General features: G+C 43.5%; 1 protein-coding gene across 1 annotated transcript in view; it reads right to left on the bottom strand.

Annotated features, from left to right (window-relative positions):
* egfra (epidermal growth factor receptor a (erythroblastic leukemia viral (v-erb-b) oncogene homolog, avian)) overlaps nucleotides 1-27007 on the bottom strand; it is a 369473-nt gene that overhangs the window by 66308 nt on the left and 276158 nt on the right. The window contains exons 9-13 of the mRNA XM_085988057.1: nucleotides 19732-19858; nucleotides 17545-17618; nucleotides 15600-15690; nucleotides 8365-8564; nucleotides 6381-6513 (exon numbers count right to left, since the gene is read on the bottom strand). Coding sequence (XP_085844183.1) covers nucleotides 6381-6513; nucleotides 8365-8564; nucleotides 15600-15690; nucleotides 17545-17618; nucleotides 19732-19858 — 625 coding nt within the window. The remainder of the gene's footprint in view (nucleotides 1-6380; nucleotides 6514-8364; nucleotides 8565-15599; nucleotides 15691-17544; nucleotides 17619-19731; nucleotides 19859-27007) is intronic.

Genomic DNA, 27007 nt, shown 5'->3' with positions numbered 1-27007 from the left:
ACAATTGTCACATAATAGGCTTGCCAGCAAAGTTGAAGCCCATGGAATAAAAGGGACACTGGCAGCATGGATACGAAATTGGCTAAGTGACAGGAAACAGAGAGTAGTGATGAACGGTTGTTTTTCGGACTGGAGGAAGTTCTACAGTGGTGTTCCCCAGGGGTTGGTACTAGGACCACTGCTTTTAGTCAGGGTCATAACGGCACAGAAGGAGGCCAGTCAGCCGATCGAGTCCGCGCCAGCTCTCTGTAGAGCAATCCAGTCAGTTCCACTCCCCCGCTCTATCCCCGTAGCACTGTAAGTTTATTTCCCTCAAGTGCCTATCCAGTCTCCCCTTGAAAACATCGAGAGTGTACACTTCCACCACTTCCGTCGGCAGTGAGTTCCAGGTCCTCACCACTCATTGCATAAAAAAGTTATTCCTCACATCCCCCTGTATCTCTTGCCCAAAACCTTAAATCTGTGTCCCCTAGTTCTTGTACCAGCCTTTCCCATCTAACCTATCCAAACCCGTCATAATCTTGTACACCTCTATCAAATCACCCCTCAACCTCCTTTGCTCTAATGAAAACAAATCCAGCTTCTCCAACCTGTCCTTGTAGCTAAGATCCCCCATCCCTGGAACCATTCTGGTAAATCTCCTCTGCACCCTCTCGAGGGCCTTCACATCCTTCCTAAAGTGTGGTGACCAGAACTGGACGCAATACTCCAATTGTGGCCTAACCAGCACTTTTATAAAGATGCAGCATAACTTCTCTAATTTTGTACTCAATACCTCTATTTATGAAACCCAAGATCCCATATGATTTGCTAACTACTCTCTCAATATGTCCTGCCACCTGGGTCCTATGCACATTAACTCCCAGGTCCCTCTGTCCTTGCACACGCTTTAAAACTGTGGCATTAAGTATATATTGTCTCTCCCTGTTCCTTCTGCAAAAATGCATCACCTCACACTTCTTTGTATTAAATTCCATCTGCCAGCTGTCTGCCCATTCTGCTAGCCTTTCTATGTCCTGTTGCAGTCGACTGGTATCATCCTCACTGTTTGTCACACCCCCAAGTTTAGTGTCATCAGCAAATTTAGAAATCCTACCTTGTAATCCAGGTCATTTATATACACCAAAAAAAGCAGTGGCCCCAGCACTGACCCTTGGGGAACACCATTGTCTACCATCCTCCAGTCTGAAAACAGCCATTTACCACAACTCGTTGTTTTCTGTCCTTAAGCAAATTCCTTATCCAAGCTGCCAGTGACCCACTTATTCCATGAGCCTCAATTTTGTTAACCAGCCTTCTATGTGGTACTTTGTCAAATGCCTTCCTAAAATCCATGTAGCCAACATCCATTGCATTACCTTCATCGATCCTCCCTGTTACTTCATCAAAAAATTCTATTGGATTAGTCAAACATAATCTGCCTTTTACAAATCCGTGTTGGCACTCTTTAATTAGCTTAAACCTCTCCAAGTGCCCGTTATTTTTTCCTTGATTATTGTTTCTAAAACTTTACATAGAAACATAGAAGATAGGAGCAGGAGTAGGCCATTCGGCCCCTCGAGCCTGCTCCGCCATTTAATGAGATATGGCTGATCATCCAAATTCAGTACCCTGTCCCTGCTTTTTCACCATATCCCTTGATTCCTTTAGCCTTAAGAAATATATCGAACTCCTTCTTGAATATATTTAATGAATTGGCCTCAGCTGCTTTTGTGGTAGAGAATTCCACAGATTCACCACTCTCTGGGTGAAGAAATTCCTCCTCATCTCTGTCCTAAATGGCTTACCCCTTATCTTTAGACTGTGACCCTTGTTCTGGACTCCCTGGCCATCGGGAACATCCTTCCTGCATCTTGTCTGTCCAGTCCTGTCAGAATTTTATAAGTTTCAATGAGATCCCCTCTCATTCTTCTAAACTCCAGCAAATAGAAGCCCAATCGACCCAATCTCTCCTCATACGTCATACCTGCCATCCCAGGTATCAGTCTGGTGAATCTTCGCTGCACTCCCTCCATGGCAAAAACATCCTTCCTCAGATAAGGCGACCAAAACTGCACACAATACTCAAGGTGTGGTCTCACCAAGGCCCTGTACAACTGCAGCAAGACATCCTTGCTCCTGTACTCGAATCCTCTCGCTATGAAGGCCAACATACCATTTGCCTTCTTAACCGCCTGCTGCACCTGCATGCTTACCTTCAGCGACTGGTGCACAAGGACACCCAGGTCTCGTTGCACTTCCCCTTCTCCCAATCTATTGCTGTTCAGATAATAATCTGCCTTCCTGTTTTTGCCACCAAAGTGGATAACCTCGCATTTATCCACATTATACTGCATCTGCCATGCATCTGTCCAATCACCCAACCTGTCCAAATCATACTGGAGTTTCTCAGCATCCTCCTCACAGCACACATGCCCACCCAGCTTTGTGTCATCTGCAAACTTGGAGATATTACATCTAGTTCCCTTGTCTAGATCATTAATATATATTGTGAATAGCTGGGGTCCTAGCACCGATCCCTGCGGTACCCCAATAGTCACTGCCTGCCACTCAGAAAAAGACCCGTTTATTCCAACTCTTTGCTTCCTGTCTGCCAACCAGTTTTCTATCCAAGTCAATACCTTACCCCCAATCCCATGTGCTTTAACTTTACATGCTAATCTCTTCTGCGGGACCTTATCGAAAGCCTTCTGAAAGTCCAAATACACCACATCCACTGGTTCTCCCTTATCTATTCTACCAGTTACATCCTCAAAAAATTCCAGTAGATTAGTCAAGCACGATTTACCTTTTGTAAATCCATGTTGACTTTGTCCGATCCTGTCACTGTTTTCCAAGTGCTCTGCTATTACATCTTTTATAATGGACTCCAGCATTTTCCCCACTACCGATGTCAGGCTTACCGGTCTATAATTCCCCACCACTGATGTTAAACTGACCGGCCTTAAGTTACTAGAATTGTCCTTACACCCTTTCTTGAACAATGGTGTCACATTTGCCACTTTCCAATCCTCAGGCAGCCCCCCACCACCCCTGCATCTAGGAAAGATTGGAAAATTATAGCAAGCCCTTCCGCTATGTCCTCCCCCAATTCCCTTAGCAATCTGGGATGCAAGCCACCTGGACCAGGTGGCTTATCCACTCTAAGCATACCCAGCCTTTCTACTACATCCTGTCTACCAATTTTCACCCCTTCTATTGCTACCGATATTTTCTTAATATATATTAATGACTTGGACTTGGGTGTATAGGGCACAATTTCAAAATTTGCAGATGACAATACTTGGAAGTATAATGAACAGAGAGGAGGATAGTGATAGACTTCAAGACAGACAGACAAGACAGGCTGGTGAAATGGGCAGACACATGGCAGATGAAATTTAACACAGAATAGTGCGAAGTGATACATTTTGGTAGGAAGCACGAGGAGAGGCAATATAAACTAAAGGGTACAATCCTAAAGGGGGTGCATGAACAGAGACACCTGGGGGTAAATGTGCACAAATCATTGAAGGCGGCAGGGCAGTTTGAGAAAGCAGTTAAAAAAGCATACGGGATCCTGGGCTTCATAAATAGAGGCATAGAGTAGAAAAGCAAGGAAGTTATGATGAACCTTTATAAAACACTGGTTCAGCCCCAACAGGAGTTTTGTGTCCAATTCTGGGCACCGCACTTTAGGAAGGACGTGAAGGCCTTAGAAAGAGTGCAGAAAAGATTTACAAGAATGATTCCAGGGATGAGGGACTTCAGTTACGTGGATAGACTAGAGAAGCTGGGGTTGTTCTCCTTACAGCAGAGAGGGTTGCGAGGAGATTTGATAGGTGTTCAAAATCATGAGGGGTCTAGACAGAGTAGATAGAGAGAAACTGTTCCCATTGACGGCAGGGTTAAGAACCAGAGGGCACAGATTTAAGGTGATTGGCAAAAGAACCAAAGGCGACATGAGGAAAATTTTTTTTTTTTTTTTTTAAACACAGCGAGTGGTTGGGATCTGGAATGCAATGGGTGGTGGAGGCAGACTCAATCATGGCTTTCAAAAGGGAATTGGATAAGTACCTGAAGGAAAAAAAAATTGCAGGGCTACAGGGAAAGAGTGGGGGAGTGGGGCTAGCTGAAGTGCTCTTGCAGAGAGCCGGCACGGGCTTGACGGGCTGAATGGACTTCTCCCGTGCTGTAACCATTCTATGGATTCTATCTGAGGAAGGATATACTTGCCTTAGAGATGGAGCAACGAAGGTTGATTAAGATTGATTCCTGGAATGAGAGGGTTGTCCTAAGAGCAGAGGTTGAGTAGACTGGGCCTATACCCTCTATAGCGTTTTGAAGGAGGAGACATGATCTCATTGAAACATAAAAGATTCTGAGGGTGATTGACAGGGTAGATGCCGAGAGGTTGTTTTCCCTGGCTGGAGAGTCTATAACCAGGGGCATAGTCTCAGGATAAGGCATCGGCCATTTAAGACTGAGATGAGGAAGAATTTCTTCACTCAGAGGGCTGTGAATCTTTGGAATTCTCTACCTCAAAGGGCTGTGGATGCTGAATCGTTGAATATATGCAAGGCTGAGATAGATAGATTTTTGGACTCTAGGGGAATCAAGGGATATGGAGATCGGATGGGAAAATAGAGTTGAGGTCGAAGATCAGCCATGATCTTATTGAATAGTGGAGCAGGCTGGAGGGGCTGTAAGGTCGTTTACTGCTCCTAATTCTTATGTTTTTATGTTACAGTAATTCCCCTATTAGGATATTAACAGCAACAGACTTGAGAATTACATCTGTCATTGGATTTAGTAAATGGGTATCCGCAATATATTATTTTCTGAATATAGTTTGCCAATGGAAGAAATTAGCTGCTAATTCAAAGTGGGAAACATTCTTGCTTTATACTGATATTCTTACAAATAAAAAAGGAAAATTAAAAGCAGGTTTGGTGTAGGGTATTTAACCTACTATAAATCCAAGAATTTCTTTTTCTACTAATGGTTTATTCAACCATCGTAGTTTCGGGAGTCAGAGGTTAAGTCAGATTTTTCTGCAAAGCACCTTCTCTGCATCACCGAATGCAATGGGAATATATCCGTTTACATTTAAGTCACAAGGATTTCTTGTTTTTTTCCATTTTACCAAATATTTACTGTTAAAAAAACACAGCCGAAGCTTGCTGTAAACAGACTGAATCTACTGGCAGCAATATTACTGAATAAGCTTTTACTGCAGGGCACCCTCTTGCCTTGCATCAAGGGCACCAGTTCTCTGAAATAGATGAATATCAGGCTCCCGTGGAGAGTACATTATTGAAAAACTGACAGATGAAAGGAAAAACATCACCCAGCGCTGGTATCAGTGCAAGCACACTGCATGCTTAGTACAGTCTACACTAATTGAAAGTTGTTTAATACAAATGAACTGATAATTCAATTTTTTTCCATGTTATTTACATTGCTTAATTTGATTTATTGTATAATTCAAATTTTTCCAGTATAAAAATGACTGAATTGTCAGAGGTTGTACTTAATCCTATATTGAATTTCTCAGCTAAAGTAATAGCCCAGCTGGTAACAAGTTCTGTGCCAGTTGAAGGTGTAGGGGAAGGGTTACAAGACACAGATATGCATCAATAACTCTTTTCAAAATGTTGTACTCAGACAAGGTAGATGTAATGACAGTAACTCCTATCCTCATGCCGTACAAAGTTATTTTTAATTGACAGAAGAGGGAAATAAACATTTATGAACTTTACATAGAATTACACATAGAATATCTAGCACAGAAACAGGTCATTTGGAGTTTGCCAAAAAATCAATTAGACGGATAAATGTTGGCCAGGACACTGGGAGAACTCCACTGATCATCTTCGAATAGTGCCTTGGGATCTTTTATGTCCACCTGAGGGGGCAGGCAGGGCCTTGGCTTAACGTCCCATACGACAGTGCAGCACTCCCTCAGTAATGCACTGAATAGTCAGCCTGGATTATATGCTCAAGTCTCTGGAGATCAGGTCTTCCTGGACATTCACATTAGCAAATAGAATCATAGAATCATACAGCACAGGAGGCTGCCATTCGGCCCATCGTGCATAGGCCAGCTTTCTGAAAGAGCGACCAATCAGCTTCACTCCCCTGCCCTGAAATTTGTTCCTTTTCAAGTATATATCCAATTCCCTTTTGAAAGTTGCTAATGAATCTGCTTCCACCACCCTTTCAGGCAATGCATTCCAGATCACAACAAATCTGGCAGGTTACACTGGGGTTGTCATTGGCTGCTGGAAGCCCAGCATTTGGGGACCTGCAATCACCCCAGTTACGCCATTGTAAAAGCAGCTTTTAAAAAATAACTATGGCCTCATCAAGCATTCCAACAAGCCTTACATCTTACTTACCCTTCAAAAACACTACACTTCTCAACACACTCTCCTTCACGAACATAATGACGACAGGAAAAGCACTGTGAGGGTCCAGGACCCCAGCAGCCATTGTCAGAACACAGCGAATGGCAGACTTTATTTTGAGCAACTAGGTGGGTAGAAACAAGAATTAATTTTCAGATTTGAAGAATGTTATAATTGGAGTGTATGCAAGAAATGCATTTTAATTTTACAAATGCGACACATTATGACTGATATTATCTAAGTTGTTTGTTTAGGTCTTCACAACATGAGCAGAGAATGCTGTTAACTGTTGGGATTTTGTAACGGGAAGAGCTTTCCCCAAAGATATAGAAGTCTTATTTTAGAAGAACCAAAGGTCTACAAAAAACATGACCAGCATAGTTGATAATAGTTGCAATAGAAAATTAGGTTAACACTTGAACTGAAATATCAAAAAAGTGGGAAAAAAGGCAGGGAAATAGGATTAGAATCGATAGTTCCAATGGAGGAGTTAGCACCAGAACAGGCACACGGCTGCCTTCTGTATTAAACGTTCTGAAATTCTGAGAAAGTACAGCACTAATACACCATCAATTAGGTGTTTATATCTGGCAGGCACAAGTCATAAAATAATCAAATCCAACAAAAATTGGCAGAATTCTGCACACTTAAATGCTATCTCACTTTGACCAGAGCTATTTGAGCTGCTGTGCCAGATGTAGTGGTATGTTTTCCATCTTATTTTGACGGATGAAGGGGATGAAATGGAACTGACTGGAGAAACATGTTGCATTCAAAACCTGGAAGCAAAGTCCCTTACAGCTGCTCCAAGCTGTTGCCCTGTCAATTAGCAATCTCACTGCACTGGTGCAGATCGCTGTAGGATGTTCCACTAAATTTTAATGCTTGCTTTAAGTATTTGTGTGTAATTGAATTAATGAAAAATTCAGCGTAATGTTTGGGGTGGAGGGGAAATGCATGTTTGCATTAAATTCATCTGGTAGAAAAGAGCATGTCATTTATGATTTTAATTGAAATACTGAGATATCATCTGGTTTTAAATGTATACAGATATAATTTCCATTTGAAATAATATTGAAAGAAAACAAGAGTCTGGTTATTAAAAGTCCCTCAAATAAGATTGTTGAAAACCCAGTTAAGTGCTTTAAGCTGCTGAGGTGCACAAGTAGAAAATGTTCATTGGCAGGGAGTGAAAAGCAACACATTTGAATGACCTTTACATGCCGATTGTGGAACGTAACCTAGAGAATAAGGTAACCACAGAATTCCAAAAGGGAGGTTCGCTCATCAAGGCGATTAGAGCATTTATTAGAAATGTCACATCATGTGGCTGTTTCGGGCATTGGCAATTGATTTGGGGAATTGTTTTTGTCGACGCGAGGGATGTCAGTGCTAGGGAATGAAATGTTATGGAGCTATTGTTGGTTTGTAGTAGGCCCAATTTCAAAATAAACTAATGGAACAATTTAATGAGAGCAACTGAATTATGTTTAATATAATCAGGGCAACATATTAGGATTTCAGCATATTGCACACAAATCCATGCCGATAGTGATGGCTCCCAGCATTCTTTGCTTCCCAAATGAAGATATTGAGGTACTATAATTTTTCTTGAAAATTATATTTGTATATCACTAAAGAACTACAATTAGTGATTATATATACACACATGGAACATCCATTTTCAGAAGTAATGCTCATCATTCCTCCATTGAAGGAGTAAAATCCATATCTAGTTTTGGTTTAAAAATATACTGATGTGTTAAATTTATTAAGAGCTTAGTATTGTTGGATAAACACATAGCATAAAGCTCTAGGTTAGAAAAAAGTTTATATTGCAATGCTTTGACATATTCAAACAAAGCAAAACCAGAGTAGTTTGCTGATTTCCAGAGCCAAACGAGGACAGCTTCATTCTAAATGACCCCACAAAAATCCAAATCCAAGAGACTTCCAATTGAAGTTGTTCACTTACTGCATTCTGCCTCTGGTTTATTTTGTGCTATTTTCTGCGCTTGTCTGCGAGATTTGAAAAGTTGATCCCAGTGCATGGTTTCAACATAGCAGAGGTTCTTGTTATTGATGATTCTTACTTGACCATCGCTAATCTCCTTGAGTGAACGCAATCCCAGTGAGCTAATGCCCAGGTTGGCCAAAGCAAATGATATACTGCTACTAAACACATACAGAAACAGAAAGATGTTAGGTGAAGAAAACTGCACCTATATCAACAAGACAGTAGTTTAGGCCCAAGATTAAAGACATCTTATATTCACCGACACAAGTGAATGGATAAATACACATTTAAAAAATATTCTTTCTGGAGTGAAGTGCTGCAATCATGCTCTGGTTCTGTGTTCTTAGTGCATTGTACTTACTTATATTTTTGCAAATCAAAATCATCCAAAAATCAGACTAATGTACATTTTTATACTGCTCCCTTCTGTACGAATCTACATTCCAATTCCAATCTGCATAGCATGAGTTTAGTAAATTTATACCCACAACAAAGAAGTCACCATCCGGTAATAGGACAAGCTATTTTCATTTAAAAAAATTGGCTGGGCATTTGCTACATTACAGCAGGTACTACACTTCAAAAGTACCGCATTGGCTGAAAAGCACTTTTAGGCATCCCGAAGTTGTGAAAGTTCATACTTTCTTTATCTTTCTTTCTGTTGTAATGGTGTGAAATAAATGCTAGATTTAAATTATGTCAAATCAGTTTGAATTAAAAATAAATTAAAGGTCCAGCTTTATTTAGAAAACTGATGAAAGATAAACCGCGTTTGCATTTATTTTACATTTTTGCTACATTTTATTCCCCCACCCTGGCCCTCCATTCAGGTCTATTTAGCTCATCTATACTGGTATTGTTGAAGTGTCTAGTATTATGTCCGTGTATAATTGAGACACGGACAGCAGGAGTTGATTATAACAAGTCTTTACTGAATGGAGACAATCGGGAAACTGAAACTACAGAAGGCTGCTAGCGCCTTTTATACAGGGGTGGTCACTGCCGGTACTGCAGTCTGAGAACAGTTATTCCCTTAAAGGTACATACACAACAATTCCTCCCCTTTTAGATAAACAGTACATAACATTCATTTAACAACTAAATGATAACTAATTACAATCACAATTACAGTTGCTAGATACATTGGTTGAGGTTAAGCAATTATAAGTTCAGTCTTTGAGGAGGCTTCCTGATTCTGTCTGGATAACGCCTCTTTGGGGTATCAGGTTCTTCTGGCAAGGTTGAGTCGGGATCAATGTCGTTGTTTGGTTCATCTGCTTCCAATATCACCGATTCTGCGGTACATGCAATTGGTACGTCGGTTTCATCGCCAGGTGTATCAGATCGTGGTGTGGAGTTGACGTTTTCCAGTGACTCTAGAATCTGGTCAGCATGGCGTCTTACAATGCTCTCTCCAACGTCCACGGTATACATGAGAGGTCCTTGCCGTGTACAAATCATTACTGGCTGCCATTTCTGTGTGCGGTAGTCCCAGGCCAAAACTGGTTGACCTATCTTAAAACTCCTGGTCGGCCTTTCATTCATATTCTGAAACTGCCTGTTCTCCACATCTCTTCGGACGTTTGGCTTAACCAAATCCAAGCGGCATCGTAGTCTTCGATTGAAGAACATCATGGCTGGAGTTTGGTTGGTAACCGCATGTGTCGCATTCCGGTAGGCAAACAAGAAGTTGTCCACCTTGTGTTGTAGGGGTATATCTTCATTACACATTGCCTTGATAGCCTTCTTGAATGTTTGAACAAACCTCTCGGCCAATCCATTAGTGGCTGGATGATATGGGGCGGATGTGTAATGCTTAACACCATTGTTCTTTAAGAACCTCCGGAACTCTTCAGACACAAACTGTGGTCCATTGTCAGAGCAAATCTGTTCAGGCAGCCCATTCCTGGCGAATATGGTTCGTAAGACTGTGATAGCTTTTCTGTGGTGGTTGAGGACATTTTTATTACCTCTGGCCACTTTGAGTGTGCATCCACCGCAATTAAAAACATCGAGTCCATGAAGGGACCAGCAAAATCAATGTGCACCCTTTGCCATGGAGATGAGGGCCACTCCCATGGATGTAGAGGGGCTTGTGGTGGGGCATTTTGGACCTTCTGGCATCCTGTACAGCTCTTGGTCATCTCTTCGATTTCTCTATCGATTCCCGGCCACCACACAAATGCTCTGGCTAAGTTCTTCATTTTTACCCCTCCCAGATGACCCTCATGAAGCTCATTGAGCACTCTATCCTTCAATTTGGGTGGAATTACTACTCTGGATCCACACATCAAGGTTCCTCTGCACACTGACAGCTGTTCTCTTCTCAGCGAGAATGCTGGCAGCAGTGGTTCGCCATGTGCTGGCCATCCCTTCACCGTTAAATCATAGACCCGGGATAGTGTCGGGTCATTTCGTGTTTCCTTTTCTATGTTTACATTCGTCACAGGGAGACATTCGACTATGGTCGAGTGGAATATCTCCATTGGATCCACTGCAAGTTCTTCTTCCACCGTCGGCAACGGTAGGCGCGACAATCCATCAGCATTCCCATGCTGTTTAGTTCCTTTGTACTCGATGTCATATTGGTGTGCCCCTAGGAAAAGGGACCACCTCTGTAGCCGTTGTGCTGTCATTATCGGTACGCCCTTCTGAGGGTTGAAAATGGAGACAAGAGGTTGATGATCAGTTAGTAGAGTAAATTTTTGACCGTGCAGGTAGTGATTGAACTTCTTCACCCCCCACACTAGACTGAGGGCCTCTCTGTCAATCTGGGCGTAGTTACGCTCGGCTGAAGTTAACGAGCGTGACGCAAAAGCTATCGGCCTCTCTAAACCATCAAGGAATTTATGTGACAGTACCGCCCCAATGCCGTAGGGAGACACATCACACGCCAGTCTTATCGGTAGTGATGGGTTGTAGTGAGCCAATATTTCTCTTGAAGTGATTAAGTCCTTACTCTTCTGAAAGGCCCGCTTACAGTCATTGCTCCATTTCCATGCTACTCCCGTTCATAGTAGGGCATTCAGTGGGTGCAGAATTGTGGACAAATTCGGTAAAAACTTATGGTAGTAATTCACCAATCCGAGGAATGACCTCAGTTGCGACACATTTTCAGGCGCTGGGGCCTTAACAACCGCTTCAATTTTGTATGGGGACTTATGTAACCCCTCTTCATCAATCACGTGGCCATAATACGATATCTGTTTCTTAAAAAACTCGCACTTGGGGCGGTTGGCTCGTAGCCCATGTTCCCGTAGTCTAGTGAGCACCTGTTCTAGGTTGTTAAGGTGTTCACTGTCATCTTCACCTGTCACTAGGATGTCGTCCAAGTAACACTGAGTCCCCGGAATCCCTTGCAGGACTTGTTCCATCGCTCTTTGCCATATCGCCGGAGCTGATGCTACTCCGAATACCAATCGATGATACTGGTAAAGACCTTTGTGAGTGTTTATCGTGAGATACTTCCTAGAGGATTCTTCAACCTCCATCTGCAAATACGCTTGTGCTAGGTCAATTTTTGTAAAACGCTTCCCTCCAGATAGTGAGGCGAAGATGTCTTCTATCCTTGGAAGAGGATATTGTACTGTGTGAAGGACTGGGTTCACCGTCACCTTGAAGTCCCCACAGATGCGAACCTTCCTTGGCTCCTCAGACTTATTGTTTAACGTTTTCTTCATGACAGGAACGATGGGTGTCGCCCACTCGCTCCAGTCTACCTTAGATAACACGCCTGCATTCTCCAGATTCTCCAGCTCTGCCTCGACGGCTGGGCGAATTGCATATGGTACCGGTCTTGCTTTGAAAAACTTGGGAATTGCATTCTCTTCTATTTTTATCGAGGCGGTTACGCCTTTAAGCATGCCCAGTTCTTGTTGAAATACCTCTTTGGCGTTAGCTAAGATTGTTGACAATCGTCCAGGAGTGACGTCGTCATCTTTTTTTACCATCCACCGTCATTGCCTGAATGGAGTGCCAATCTAAGCTTATCTTTCTGATCCATTCACGTCCCAATAATGGTGGTCCACCATCTTGCAGTATGTAGAGATACAATTTCCGTATTTTCTTGCCGTTGTATTCGACAGGCACCCTTATTTTTCCTCTGGGGTATACTTTTTGCCCCGTATACGTCGTCAAGACGATGGATGTCTCTCTCAAGGGTATGTGTGAGAATAGCCGCTCGTAGTCTCGTCGATTCATGACGGTTAGCGCTGATCCTGTATCCAATTCCATTTTAACTTGGGACCCTGCTATCGTGAGGGTGACCCAAATGGTTCGGTGATCCTCTTTTGCGATTACATTGTGAAGTTTGAGACAGCTTAGTCTCGTTCCCGGATTCACTATCGCTCATCTGGTCTTCGGAACTACTGTCCGTCATCTTTTGTACTTTCTTGTACGGTTCCTTAGTAGCCTTTTTGTTGTCATTGGTCTTCTTCCCAGACCTGCAAACTCGTGCAATGTGTCCCATCTTTCCGCATTGCCTGCATATTTTGTCCTTGGACCAGCAGTCCTTCTGGTCATGGTTAGTTCTGCCGCAGCGATAACATTTTGCAAATCCCCGTGTCATTTCGTGGGTGCCGTATTCCTGTGGCTTTTGTTGTATTTCCGCAGCTCCCCTGGCTGCTGCTTCATACGATACTGCCACGCGGAAAGCCTTATCTAGCATCAGCTCTTTCTCTGAGAGTAACTTCTTCTGTGTTCCTTCACTCAGGAGTCCACAGACAAATTTGTCCCGTAGGACATCTGCCAGTCCTGCTCCGAACTGGCAGTGCTTTGATAGCTTGCGTAGTTCTGTAAGGTACTCAGCATTGCTCTCATCTTTATGCTGAATTCTCCTGTGGAATTTAAATCTTTCTGCTATCAGCAGCGGTGCAGGGTTTAGGTGTTCCTGTAGGATAGCAACAATTTCGTTAAAACTCTTCGCCTTCGGTTTGGCTGGAGTAATCAGGTCCCGCAATAGGCCGTACGTTCTTGCGCCCATTAAGTTTAGCAGTACCGATGCCTTTTTCTCATCGGCTATTTCGTTTGCCTCGCAATATACCTCGACTCTTTCCACATACGTGGTCCAGTCCTCTATTGCATTATCAAAGGCAGTGATACAGCCAGTCTTCGGCATCTTTGAAATCTAAAATGGCGCCTCCCGTGCTTTGCCTTTTTCCCCGATTTAACAAAATGGCGCCTCCCGCGCTTTGCCTTCTTCCCCGCTGGATTAAGATGGCGCCTCCCACGCTTTGCCTTCTTCCCCGCTGGATTAAGATGGCACCTCCCGCGCTTTGCCTTCTTCCCCGCTGTTGCTAACGCTGCTTTCCGCGGTTTCCGTTGCAACCTGCAGCTCCTCGCAATTTTCTGCGCGTTTAATATTTTATTTTATTTTACTATTTTCCCGTCGTGGAACAACCCTGTGGGACTCTTGCCTCCCTCTTCTCGGGTCCGTACGCTGCCCGGCTTCGTAGCACCGGCCGCGCCCTGTGTGCTCCACCCTCTCTCTCTCTCCTCTTCCTGACAACGCTGCTCGGCCCCGTTGCAAGCCACCCGCTCGAGTTCTAGACCGCCGCAGCCCAGGAAGGATCAGTGTACTACATGCCACCAGCCCGATTAGCTGAAGCACCGTCGACAGGAACCAAGCCCCGCTCTCGACAGCTTCTCCTGTAATCTTCAACTCCGCTGACTCAGGGGCGGATGTCCACGGTCGACACCCATTTCTACTGCTTCTTTCTTCCTTCTGGCCTCGACCTCTGCTCACTTCACTTCAGGAATGGATCCCATGAGGTGGTGCAGACTGTAGGTAAGTTCGTATCTGCTCGTCGCCAATATTATGTCCGTGTATAATTGAGACACGGACAGCAGGAGTTGATTATAACAAGTCTTTACTGAATGGAGACAATCGGGAAACTGAAACTACAGAAGGCTGCTAGCGCCTTTTATACAGGGGTGGTCACTGCCGGTACTGCAGTCTTAGACCAGTTATTCCCTTAAAGGTACATACACAACATCTAGTCTGTGATGGTACAGCTCAGCCCCCATCTACTGATATTGCCCCATCTCTTTTGGCCAGCATCTTGTGACTGTTGTTCCAGGTGATGAGAATCAACTCACCAACAGCCCTGGTACATATGTTAAATGGAGGCTAAGATTCAAGCCTGAGATTCTGGGTTTGTCTCATAACTCATTAATGTATTGTCTCATCTCTGCAGTTGACTTTGTTGTTTTGAGGGGGGTGGGGGGAGCGGGGGGGAGGTGGGGGTTTCTTTTAGGTCTTCTTATGACACAGTCCATTCCCCAACCAGGGAAGGCAGGCCATCTCCAAGATTTATCCTATTTTGTAACTAGCCACAAGATGACATTCAAGAGAGGCCTAGTCTTGTCAACCAATATTTCCATCTTCTTGTGATGAGACCCAATGCTTGTTTACGGTCTCTCACAGGAACAGGATTAGGCTATTCAGCCAGCCACTCAAGCTTGTTCCACCATTTAATTAGATCATGGCTGCTCTGTACCTCAACTCCATTTACCAGGCTTTGCGCCATATCCCTCAACACTCTTACCTAACAATCTCAGCCATGAAAATTTCATTTGACCCAGCATCCACAGCCTTTTGGGGAGCGAGTTCCAGATTTCCACTACCCTTTGCATGAAAAGGTGCTTCCTGTTTCACTCCTAAATGGCCTAGCCTTACATTTTAAGATTATGGCCTCTTGCTCTGGATCCCCCCCACCAGATGGGGCTGACCAAGGCTCGATACAACTGACGCACCACTTCCTTAATTTTGAATTCCTGCTCCCTTGAGAAAAAGGTCAACACTCCATTGCCCTTTCTGATTACTTTTTGCACCTGTCCACTAGATTTTAGTGGATTGGCAAAATTAGGAACAAAGGATCGAGGAAACAAACTCACATCCCACTATTTCACAACAGTGCAAACTGGTACACTGGGCGCCACCAAGTCATTCATATTTTAATGACCATGGCATTAAATTGTCAACATATTAATTCTGAATCTGACATTAATGTATAATGAATTTAATGGACACAGCTAACAATCCTTGCATCTTCCTTTCCAGGTATGAGCAAGTGTGACTGTGATAAAATGAAGTGATTCCTTAGTGAAAATGTTCACAACATAATTAATTAATAAATGACAATTTACCATTAATAAATAGTTCCTATTAAACTACAGCTTTATAAACCACTTACTGATGTTGTGTCCGGCCACGTATAATTTCAAGATTTTCAAAAACCTGAAGATCTGTGTAATTGTCTGGCCAATTTTGAATTAACAAGTGCCCTGTGAAAACAGAAGTATATTAAAAATGAATTACATAATGTTTGTGAAACTTCATATCACGAGCACATGTTGAAGAAACGCGAGAGATATTACTGCATCGAGCTAGAGTTCACAACCAGCTTATCACTGATCTGTGCTCAACAGCTGGATTCCCTCTTTTCCACATTAATTTTCATTAAAAAGTAAATCAAATCCAATTAAAAATAAAATGCAGTTTTCTTAAAACTGAATCATGTAGCCAGTGTTCTGTATCCACACCTTTCAGAGAAATCTGAGATGTAACACTGTACTTTAGGAACATGGGAAGGGTGGGTGTACTTGAAGCTGGTTGTCACGGAGGAGGAAACTACTCGGGTAGGGACGTTGCTGTTTATAATGTACATAAATGACTTGGAAATGGGGGCAGAAACAAAACTCCAAATGATACTGAACTAGGGGGTGGGGGGAAAATTCAACAACAACAGCGAACAGGCTATTTAAATACTGGAGGACCTGATAGATTGGTGAGCAGTGCCGATGAATGGCAGATGTCATTTCATTTTGACAAATGTAAAGTCATGAGATTAAAAAAAAATAAACATTGGTAATATAAACTAAATGATCATATTTTGAGGACATGATACAGGAGGGAAATTTGGAGATACTGCTGGATAGATTGCTCAAGCCATCAGCACAGTATGGGGTTGCAGTGAACACAGCACATAGAATCTCATGCCGTTTAACCATAGGAATAGAGCACAAATCTCAGGGTTTGATTTGAGTTTATACGGAGCGTTGGCACGGTGTGCCGTTTTGGTCACCATGCTAAGGAAAGACATGGGAGAGGGTGCAAAGAGAGACAGCGATAACTGGGATTAGGTACCTGATCAGGAGCAGAGCTGCAGAACAGAAAGTTCAGAGGAGATTTTAAAGAAATACTCAAAGTCCTAAAGGTTATAGGTAACATAAACATCAAAATGTTGAGCATAGTCACTGATTCTACAACAAGAGGACATAGCTTCAATTTTTAAGAGGGAGGGTGAAAAGATAGACTAGATTTAATTACTTTACACAGAGGGTAATGAATATATGGAATGGATTGCCAAGGGAGGCAGTGCAGGCTAATTGTATCAAATTCAAAGGAGATTTAGATAAGTACCTGGAGGAAAATGTGTTAGAGGGGTGTGATAGGTATTATGGGACATGTTTGTGAGACTGAGGATATGAACAATCATTTTCTATTCCTGCCTTGTACATTTTTCTGTTCCTATAGCATCCAAAGAACCATCTGCTAGAAGGAATATAAAAGTCATCTGAAATGACTGCCTCAAAGTTAACGCCCTCTACTTGACATTTTTCCACAATAACACAGCTATGATTGGTAACTTCTACCTGGGAAATTGCAACAACTTGCATTTATATAGCATCTTGAATGTAGAAAAATGTCCTAAGGTTTTTCCACAGGGGTGTGCTGCAACATCCTGAAGCTCAAATGCATTCTGTGACTATCCTGATCCAAGCTGGAGCCTTCGTGCATTTTGCAGAGTAATGATTAAAATATATTTTTTCAGTTTTTATTTTTTTTTAATTTAAGCATAGTCCTTTTTAAAGGACTCTTTAAAATCTATTTTGTTTGAGCCAAAAGTCTCAAAATGTTACAGCACATCTACAAAGCCAACTGCAGTGATGTAACAATTCTCATAATTCATCGCATTAGGAGAAACCAAGGTCGCCTATGGTGTTGAGAAGGTGCAGCGTGACACCCTGGATCTCTCTAAAAGGCGAGGATACAGAACACAGGGTACTTCATTTGCAAATAAATTTCATTTTATTTTAATAGGCGGAGGCCTGGAAGCAGGTTTCCAATGAACCAACCTGTTATTTCTTTGACAGTTCTGAAGACTTCCAGTTTTTCTAGAGGAAGGGGAGCTGTTTTTGTGAAGGGATCACTAAAATGGAAAAGCATGAATTAACAGTACATACTACATTATCAAAACTATCTACAACAGTAGTTTCAATCAAATATACATGCACAGAGTAAGATTTCCCCCTAAGTTGTGTGGTTTTCTTCAGCACAATGCGCCTGAAATCAGCCAAACTAGCGCAAAAGATCGCAGAGTTTTAAGCTCAAATCGAGTTTCTGTGATCGTTTAAAATACATGGCGTTAGAAGCCAGCCTGCCCACAAAACTGCCCAGAACGAATTAATCATCATTGTGAGTTTCTGCTAATTGAGCTTGTTTGTGGACCTTCGAGGAGGCTCCAAAAATTAAGATTTTGTTTAGGGGCATGGACACCAAAAGGCATCATTTAAAAGCTTTTGAATATAATTATTTTTAATTTACTAAGAAACTGACTACTGTACACCCATGTAACTAGTAAATGGTTCTGTATAGTTTTTTAAAGTCATTTTCAGTCATTTAAAATAGGGTTACTCACAGCTGGTGTACTAGACACTCTGATTAAAATGCATATTTGTGATAAAACCATTTTTAGCTGCGTTAATTAAACTGCACCAGGTTACCACTGGTAAATATATCAAGGAATCCTGGATCACTGATTGCATCCAAAGTGGAAACTCTACTCCACTATATTTAAACATAGGTAACTTTTGACGTTGCATTAAAAGCTTTTTGCTTTGATATTTGAAGTACAAAAAAGCAAAATCTCAATTACTGATAATGTAGTACGGTTGCTAGTTAAAAGAGATACATTCCGATTAGTGTGGTAAAAGTATCTAAAGATGAAGCAACTCAGTTGAACGCCCTTGGCCATATGTACATTGACATGAATCAGTCATTCATGAAAGAAAGACTTATGAAATAATACTGAGCGGCCTGCGGCTGGGCCCGTGCCCGAGCATTTATACTCTTCCTGGACAGCGCCACCTGCAGGCCGCTCAGTAGTATTTCAGAAGTCTTTCTTTCATGAATGACTGATTCATGTCATACACTTTGTACCACATTTACCTAGAAAGTTTAAATCATAAAAACTGGATGATTTAAGCCAAGGGGGATTCCTTTGCAGCACTTCCGCCCTTTATCATTAGTGTTAGCGGGAAGGACTATCCTTTCCTTATCAGTATTTATTTGTGAACACAATGCACATTTACAGGCCTACAAACCCACAAAAAATCCCACGTATTCTGATGTTGTGAAAGGTGCTAAAGAAATACAAGTTCTTTCTTTTTTCTTTCTTTCACAAATGCAATACTAATAATAAGTTGGACCCCATTGATTGTCATTCCAGGGCATCAATTCATTTAACCAAACAATATGGTGAATATACAGCGCTCCATAGATGAACTACCTAAATACTGAGGAACACATGGGTATGCTCTACAGGTAACCAGATATGATTGCACAGTAATTGTCAATTGAGTGCTATCCTTCTTTAATGTAATTTTTATTCAAGAATGTAAGTGGGTCTTCTTCAAACCAACAGCCGTGATTAATATAAATAAAAGGAATACTCTACAATAAGGTCTACAATTGGGTGTTTCCACCCCCTACATTTTGGGGGAAAAAGTCATAGGGCACATTTTTCAGACAAATAGTCAAAGAAAAGACCATTGTAAGATCTTGTCCTGGAAAAGGCAGCTCTAAAAATCTTGATATTGTTTGGTGAAGTGAATAGATGCATTGGGATGGTATCACTGAAGCAGGTCCAACTTGCAGTGTCTCAACTTATTATTGATGTTGTGTATGTGGACCTGAATAATATCCATTATGGCTAGGAGGGAGACAATTCTTGGGATAGTCTCTGGATGGAACAAAAATTCTAAATTATTAGAGTTAGTAAAAATGAACAAAGTAAAATTATAAAGTCAACAGAATTACAAAAAAATATAAAATTGACTCGTCATGGACCAAGTTTTTATGCCTCAGTGAATAATTTAACAGATTTAATGCTGGGATCTCAGAACATATGCTATAAGTAATGTTTAGTTTTATCCCTTAATCCAGCATAGGGTCTGCCTGATCATTCACCATTCCAATATAATCTACAATTGGCATGTGACAATAAAAGATTAGAACATTTTAAGGAAAGAGAAATAATTTACCCTTTGAAAGCCACTGCCAAAATGACTATATTGCCATTAATTTTGGTGCAGTTTTTAAACGAATCAATATTTGAAGAATTGATTGACATTGCATCCTTCAATGGTGGTACTCCTATTCCACTGCAATCTGAGAAGAGAGAATATAAAGACATTACAAACAAGCAAATAGTTAAAAAGTAACACATGTGTTTTTAAATAAACACTTGCCTTTATATAGCGCTGTTCACGACCTCAGGACGTCCCAAAGAGCTTTACAGCTAATGAAGCACTTTTAAAGTATAGTCACTGTTGTAATGTAGGAAATGCAGCAGCCAATTTGCGCACAGCAAGTTCCCACAAACAGCAATGTGATAATGACCAGGTAATCTATTTTTATTATGTTGATTGAGGGATAAATATTGGCCCTGCTCTTCTTCAAAATAGTGCCATGCGATTGTCTACATCCACCTGAGGGCGGACAGGGCCTCAGTTTAACATCTCATCCGAAAGCGAGCACCTCAGATCAGTGCAGTACTGAGCGAGTGCTGCACTGAAGTGTCAGCCTAGACATTGTGCTCAAGTCTCTGGAGTGGGGCTTGAACCACTTGTTATGATTTAGAATGCACTGCCTGGATTGGATAAATACTTGGAAGCGGAACATTTTTCAGGGCTATGGGGAAAGAGCAGGGGAATGGGATGATTGGATAGCTCTTTTAAAGAGCCAACACAGGGTGAATGGCCTTCTGTGCTGTATCATTTCATGATTCTAACCCACAACCTTCTGACTCAGGCGAGTGTGCTGCCACTGAGCCACGGCTGACACCATGAATGCTTTATGTCGAAGGAGACGATGATTTACAACAAGGATGCTGTACAGTACATTTTTTCTTAGTGTTCAGTTCACAATTTTTACATTGAAACTAATCAATGTCCCGTGGTGTTGCACACAATGAAAGGCCAGGTTAGAGGAAGGGGATTACTGGACCACACACACAGATGTAATTCAATCACACATATTAAAGTTATACATTCTCTCCTTAATTTTATATATTTTTGATATTACTTTTAGTTAAATAGAAAAATGTACAGCAATTTGGGGAGAAGATGTAGAGAATTGATTGGAACATAGGATTTTCTCAGCAGTCCTGGCTAACAAGCTGGGAGACAAAATTGAGGTGCTATAGTGCCACCACTGGCTGAAATGTGTAATTACATTGCAAGTTTATGTCAGCAGTTTCCATTATAAATGTAGACAGAGGAATTCATAATAGCAAAAGTTGACACAGAACTATGTTAACAGAAGTAAGGTTTTACAGACAGGAAGAGTTTTAATATATTATATTTGTTAGAGCCAAACAGAAACAGGGCAGCAGCCTTTAAAATATTGTCTGATATTCAAACATGACTACAATACAACAGAAAATGCTGGAAAAACTCAGCAGGTCAGGCAACATCCGTGGAGAGAAATTGGAGTTGACAATTCGGGTCGAAACCCTTTTTCAAAACTGGAAAGGAAATAAAATAGATCGAAGGCAGGGCTGCGATCTATTTTATTTCCTTTCCAGTTTTGAAAAAGGGTTTCGACCCGAAACGTCAACTCCAATTTCTCTCCACGGATGTTGCCTGACCTGCTGAGTTTTTCCAGCATTTTCTGTTGTTATTTCGGATTTCCAGCATCTGCAGTATTTTGCTATCATGACTACAATACAATTGAGTTCAAAGCTTGTATAGAATCTTGGTGAGAAAGTGAATGTTTCTTGGTTTTTTTTACTTCTCCACTTTACACATTCAATATTACAGCATCATTGTAATATACCTTTGGACTATAGCCCCCTCTCCTTACCAGAACCCGACCTGCTTTTACATCAATCATAAAAGAGCCGGTAGACCCAGAGCAGAGTAAAATGCCTGATCTGAGGTGTCTTTGTGTACAAGAGTGCAATAGAAATGGAAGTAGTTGCTGATCAGCACGAAACATATTTATCACATTGTGAGCATTAACCAGCTCTTTAGGCAAGTTTCTATGGCCCAGAAATTCGGGTCTCCACGGGCGAGTACGCACGGGGTACTTACCCGTAGGCCCGATGGAAGTGCCAGTTTCCTGCATGCGCGGGAAACGGCACTTCCGTTCCACTTAACAAAGGGGTTCAGAGTTCGAACGCGTGCGCGGGGGAGGCTGCGCGTGTGCATCAAACTTCGTTTTTTTTTTTAAAAACAGGTTTCTCCGGGAACGTAAGCCTGCAGAATTTAGAAATGTAAAAAGCAGGCGTAAGGCCTGCTTTTTTACTAGGTAAGTGGTGAATTAATTAAAATTAAAACATTTTTTCCACAGGTTTATTATTTTTAAATACTTTAAAGCAAGGTAAGTTTATTTTTAGCCCAGTTAAAATATAAAATTATTTTTTTCAAAAATGTAAATTGTTTAAAATAGTTATTTCATGTAATTTATAGTTTATTTTAAAAATGTGATTTAAAAAAAAATTATTTGAAGATTTAGTGCTATTTTGGGGCCGTAGTATTTATAAGTCTTGACAGCACTTCCTGTCAGACTTATGAATGGAGCATTCCCATGGCCCACGTGATCCCAGGGGACGCATCGAACTAACTGCTCCTCTGGGATACGCAAGCACTGCGCGCCGGCAGCTGGACCAGGCCCCGGATCGGAATTCCACGGGGCCCCACAGCTCAACGGCTGGCGCGCAAGGTAAGTGCAGATTGGGGGCTTGCACCCGCGGGTAGCCCCCGACCCGAATTTCTGGGCCAAAGTGTCTACACTAGTGATGAGCTTCTAATCGCCCATCCCAATCCTACAAATCTAAAATCTGGTAAGCCCCACAGTGTTTAATTTTTTAAAAAGTTTTTCTAAGACATTTTTTGTTAAATGAATAAAGCCGATAGTGAAAATAGGGCATGGACTGAGAGTGATTTGCGTTATAGATGCTTCAACAGATGCATCAACCATTTATTATTTACAAATCAAAATATGGTTTAATTTGATTGTGATGGGATAAAATTCTGCAAGATAACTAACCCACTTTTTACAAAGGCCATCACGTTGATGTAATCTGCCAGAGTTCCTGTTCTTCCCTCTTCCCCAAATACAAGTCTATTTTTGGAGAGATCAAAAAAGGAATCCTGGGCCAAAGGAAATCCCTTTCCCACCACAAATATCCATAAACAAGTGCCTTTTGGGCTCATACAGACTGCAAAACAGCATTTGATTGCTATTCAATGCAATAACATTCAATGGAATGGACCTACGTATGACCCCCCATTAGAACATTCACCTGGGTTAGTAATCCACTTCTCCAGGGTAAATGGGGATTCTTATCCATTAATGGGCCAGTAATTCCGGTCCCAACGTGCGAGTACGGATGGGGTACTCACGCGTGGGCCCGTTGGAAGTGCCGGATTTCAGCATGCACAGCGCATGCGCGGGAAACCGGCATTTCCTCCAAGGGGTTCAGAGGTCCAACGCGTGCGCGCAGGACCCTGCGCGCACGCGTTGAACTTCCTTCTTTTTGACAGGTTTGCCCGTGTGTAAGGGCCTGATCTTTTTAGACATATAAAAAGGAGGCGTAAGGACTTGATTCTTTAAGGTAAGTGGTCTATTATTTAAAATTATAACATTTTTTCCACAGCTTTATTGTTTTTAAGGACTTTACAGTGAGGTAAGTTTATTTTTAGACCCGATTTCTTAAAAATTTATTTTTTTCAAAAATTTGATTAATTGTTTAAAATAGTTTTTAAAAGTTATTTATAGTTCATTTAATTACTGCGATGTTTTTAAAAATTTTATTTACAGTTTAAGTAGTGTTTTGGGCGCCCATAGTTTTCATGAGTTTGACAGTTCTTACTATCAAACTCATGAATGAAGTTTCCCCTTCCCTGATTGGCTGCCCAGTGCTCACCTGATCCCAGCCGGCACATCGCACTAACTACGCCGCTGGATCAGGCAAGCACAGCGCGCCGACATCTGAGCCGGGCCAGTGACAGGAATTCCAAGCTGGCCCAGGCTTCAGATGTCGGCGCGCCGGGCAAGTGCACATCGGGGGCTTGCACGCGCGGCAAGCCCCCGATCCTAATTTCTGGGCCAATATGTTTACTGGATGTATTACATGATACTGTAGGAATGTTCAGTTCCTATCAAGAGACTGAGGTCGACTCAGGCGATCAATCAAAAGATGTTTAATGTAAAACTAACTGAGTTTAACAAACAAACGCAAGAGAACTACGAATTAGGTCTTATCAGTTCGGAGGCTCCACGAGGACTGCTTGGGCGGTCCCGTGGCCGGCGTCATGACATGATCACGTTTTTCCCGCCATTGGGGATCATGTGATGAACGGCGTGATGTCATCGCGTTTACCCGTGCTCTTAAAGGGACCGCGCTCTGTACATGCAAACAGTATATACAAAGATACAGATTCAGGCTGTAGCTAGCACATTGTTAAAGGGAATTATATACAGTTGATCCGAGTCTCTTAGTGGCTCTGCCACATGCGCCCCCCCCAGAATTGTCTTTAACAGAAAAAGTCAAACGGCGAGGAGGCCTGACAAGCCTGTCAGAGCGACTTCTGTACACCGGAAGCGGAAGCTGCTGGGTGGCGGGCGGTTGCACTTGATCTGGCATGGCGACTGTGGGCGGTCGAACGCGTTTTGGCGGCTGTGCGGTCTCGACAGGGCGGTCAAGTTCCAAGTGTGCCGGCTTCAACCGGTCAACCGAAATGTGGTCCGGTTTACCTCCGATATCCATCGAGAAAGTTTTGTCTCCCGGCTCTAGCACGCGGAAAGGACCAGTGTAAGGGGCCTTGAGCGGATCCCAATGAGCGTCGTGGCGGATGAACACATATTCGGCGTTCTTCAGCTCTGCTGGGACGTGGGAGCTCTGAGAGCCGTGATGCGATGTTGGTACTGGTGCAAAACACCTGGCTGCCTCCTGGTGGCTGAGGAGTTGGTCGGATGCGGACCAAGGTTCTGTTGGCGTTGGAAGAAAGTCCCCTGGCACTCGCAGCGGCTGACCATAGACTAGCTCTGCAGAGGACAAGTGAAGATCTTCCTTGGGTGCCGTGCGAAGTCCCAACAGGACCCACGGTAGCTTGTCTGCCCATCCAGCGCCTTGGAGGCTGGCCCTCAGTGCGGCTTTTAGCGACCTGTGAAATCGTTCACACAGGCCGTTCGCCTGTGGCTGGTAGGCTGTGGTGCGATGTAGCTTGATGCCGAGCCCCTGAGCCACTGCGTTCCAGAGCTCAGAGGTAAACTGTGGTCCACGGTCAGAAGAGATGTCCACGGGTACCCCGAAACGGGCGACCCAAGAGGAGATGAACGCCCTGGCTACGTCTGCCGAAGTGGTGGATGACAAGGGAACTGCCTCTGGCCATCGAGTGGTGCGGTCTACCATCGTTAGGATGTGTGTAAACCCATGGGAAGGTGGAAGTGGCCCCACCAGGTCCACATGCACGTGGTCGAACCGTCGTTCCGGAACTGCAATGTTGGCCAATGGAGCTTTGATGTGGCGCTGAACCTTGGCCCTCTGGCAGACCACGCAGGTGTTGGCCCAGTCGCGGACATCTTTATGTATGTCCCGCCAGACGAACTTGGACGACATCAGCCTCTGAGAGGCCTTCATTCCGGGGTGTGACAACCCGTGAATGGCGTCGAACACTTTGTGGCGCCAGGCAACCGGCACGATAGGGCGAGGGTCTCGTATGGAGACGTCACAAAGCAGCGTGGTGCCTGCGGAATGGAATGGGACATCGGCCAACTGGAGGCTAGAGATGTTGGTTCAGTAAGCCTGCAGCTCTGGATCCGAAGCTTAATCCGCAGCCATGAGGGCATAGTCGATGCCCAGCTGGACTGCATGAACGGTTGCGCGGGAGAGGCAATCTGCCACCAGGTTGTCTTTACTGGCCACGTGCTGAATATCAGTAGTGAATTCGGAGATAAACGTTAACTGACGTTGTTGTTGGGCTGACCACGGTTCGGCAGTCTTGGCCATAGCGAACGTTAGTGGCTTATGGTCCACAAAAGCAGTGAAAGGACATCCTTCCAACAAGAACCGGAAACGGCGGATGGCCAGAAAAAGAGCCAGCAACTCCCGGTCGAAGGTACTGTACGCGCGTTCGTTTCGCCGTAGTTGACGGCTGAAGAAAGCCAGCGGTTGCCATGTTCCATTTACCCACCGTTCCTGCACTGCGCCGATGGCGTAGTCTGACGCGTCGGTGGTGAGGACGATGGTGGCACCTGGCAGCGGGTGCGCCAGCATGGTCGCGTTGGCTAGGGCGCGTTTTGTGTCATCGAACGCATTTTGTGTCATTGAACGCCTGGTCCATGTCGACCGTCCAGCTTACCGGATCCTTGCCAGACTTGCAGCCCCTGTACGAGGCCCTCAAGGGCATAAGCAGAGCTGCCTTAGGCACGAAACGGTGGTAAAAATTTACCATTCCGAGGAACTCCTGCAGGGCCTTGATGTTCTGCGGGTGCGGAAAGGATGTCACCGCCTCCACCTTCGCTTGCAAAGGCACCGCTCCCTCTGATGTAATGCGATGTCCCAGGAAATCAATGTGGGGCAGACCAAACTGACACTTGGCCGGGTTGAGAATCAGGCTGTGTTGGCTGAGGCGTCGAAAGAGGGTGCGTAGGTGCGCGATGTGTTCCTCCTTATTTCGACTGGCCACGAGGATGTCGTCTAAGTAGATGAAAAGGAACTTGAGGTCCCGCAGCACGGAGTCCGTGAGGCGCTGGAAGGCCTGGGCGGCGTTCTTCAACCCAAAAGGCATCCTCAAAAATTCAAAAATGCTGAATGGGGTGATGACTGCGGTCTTCTGCACGTCCTGTGAGTGTACTGGGATCTGGTGGTAGCCTCGGACAAGATCCACCTTGGAAAACATGGTGTTCCCTGCCAAATGGGCAGAGAAATCCTGAATGTGGGGGATCAGGTATCGATCAGGCGTGGTAGTGTCGTTAAGTCGCCACATGGCCACCATCCACCGCCAGGTTTCGGTACTATGTGGAGAGGCGAATACCAGGGACTATTTGACCAGCGAATAATCCCCAGGCGTTCCATCGTAGCGAACTCCGCCTTCGCGACTGCCAGCTTGCCGGGTTTGAGGCGCCGGGCCCGCGCGTGGACTGGTGGTGGTGATGTGGTGTTCCACACCATGTTTTGTGGCCGTAGAGGAGAACGTAGGTCTGGAAATTCACTTAGCAGGTGAGCGAACTCATCCGGAGTTGGGAAAGCGCAGGAGACGGAGCGCGACATGGTGTTACAACGGTGGCAAGGAATAGAGTGAAACGTGG

The sequence above is a fragment of the Somniosus microcephalus genome, chromosome 5, assembly GCF_052327205.1.
Source record: "Somniosus microcephalus isolate GS21.2 chromosome 5, FLI_Smic_1.0, whole genome shotgun sequence".
Taxonomy (NCBI): Eukaryota; Metazoa; Chordata; class Chondrichthyes; order Squaliformes; family Somniosidae; genus Somniosus; species Somniosus microcephalus.
Note: the sequence above shows the minus strand (reverse complement) of the source record. Positions and strands in the feature narration are given on the sequence as shown.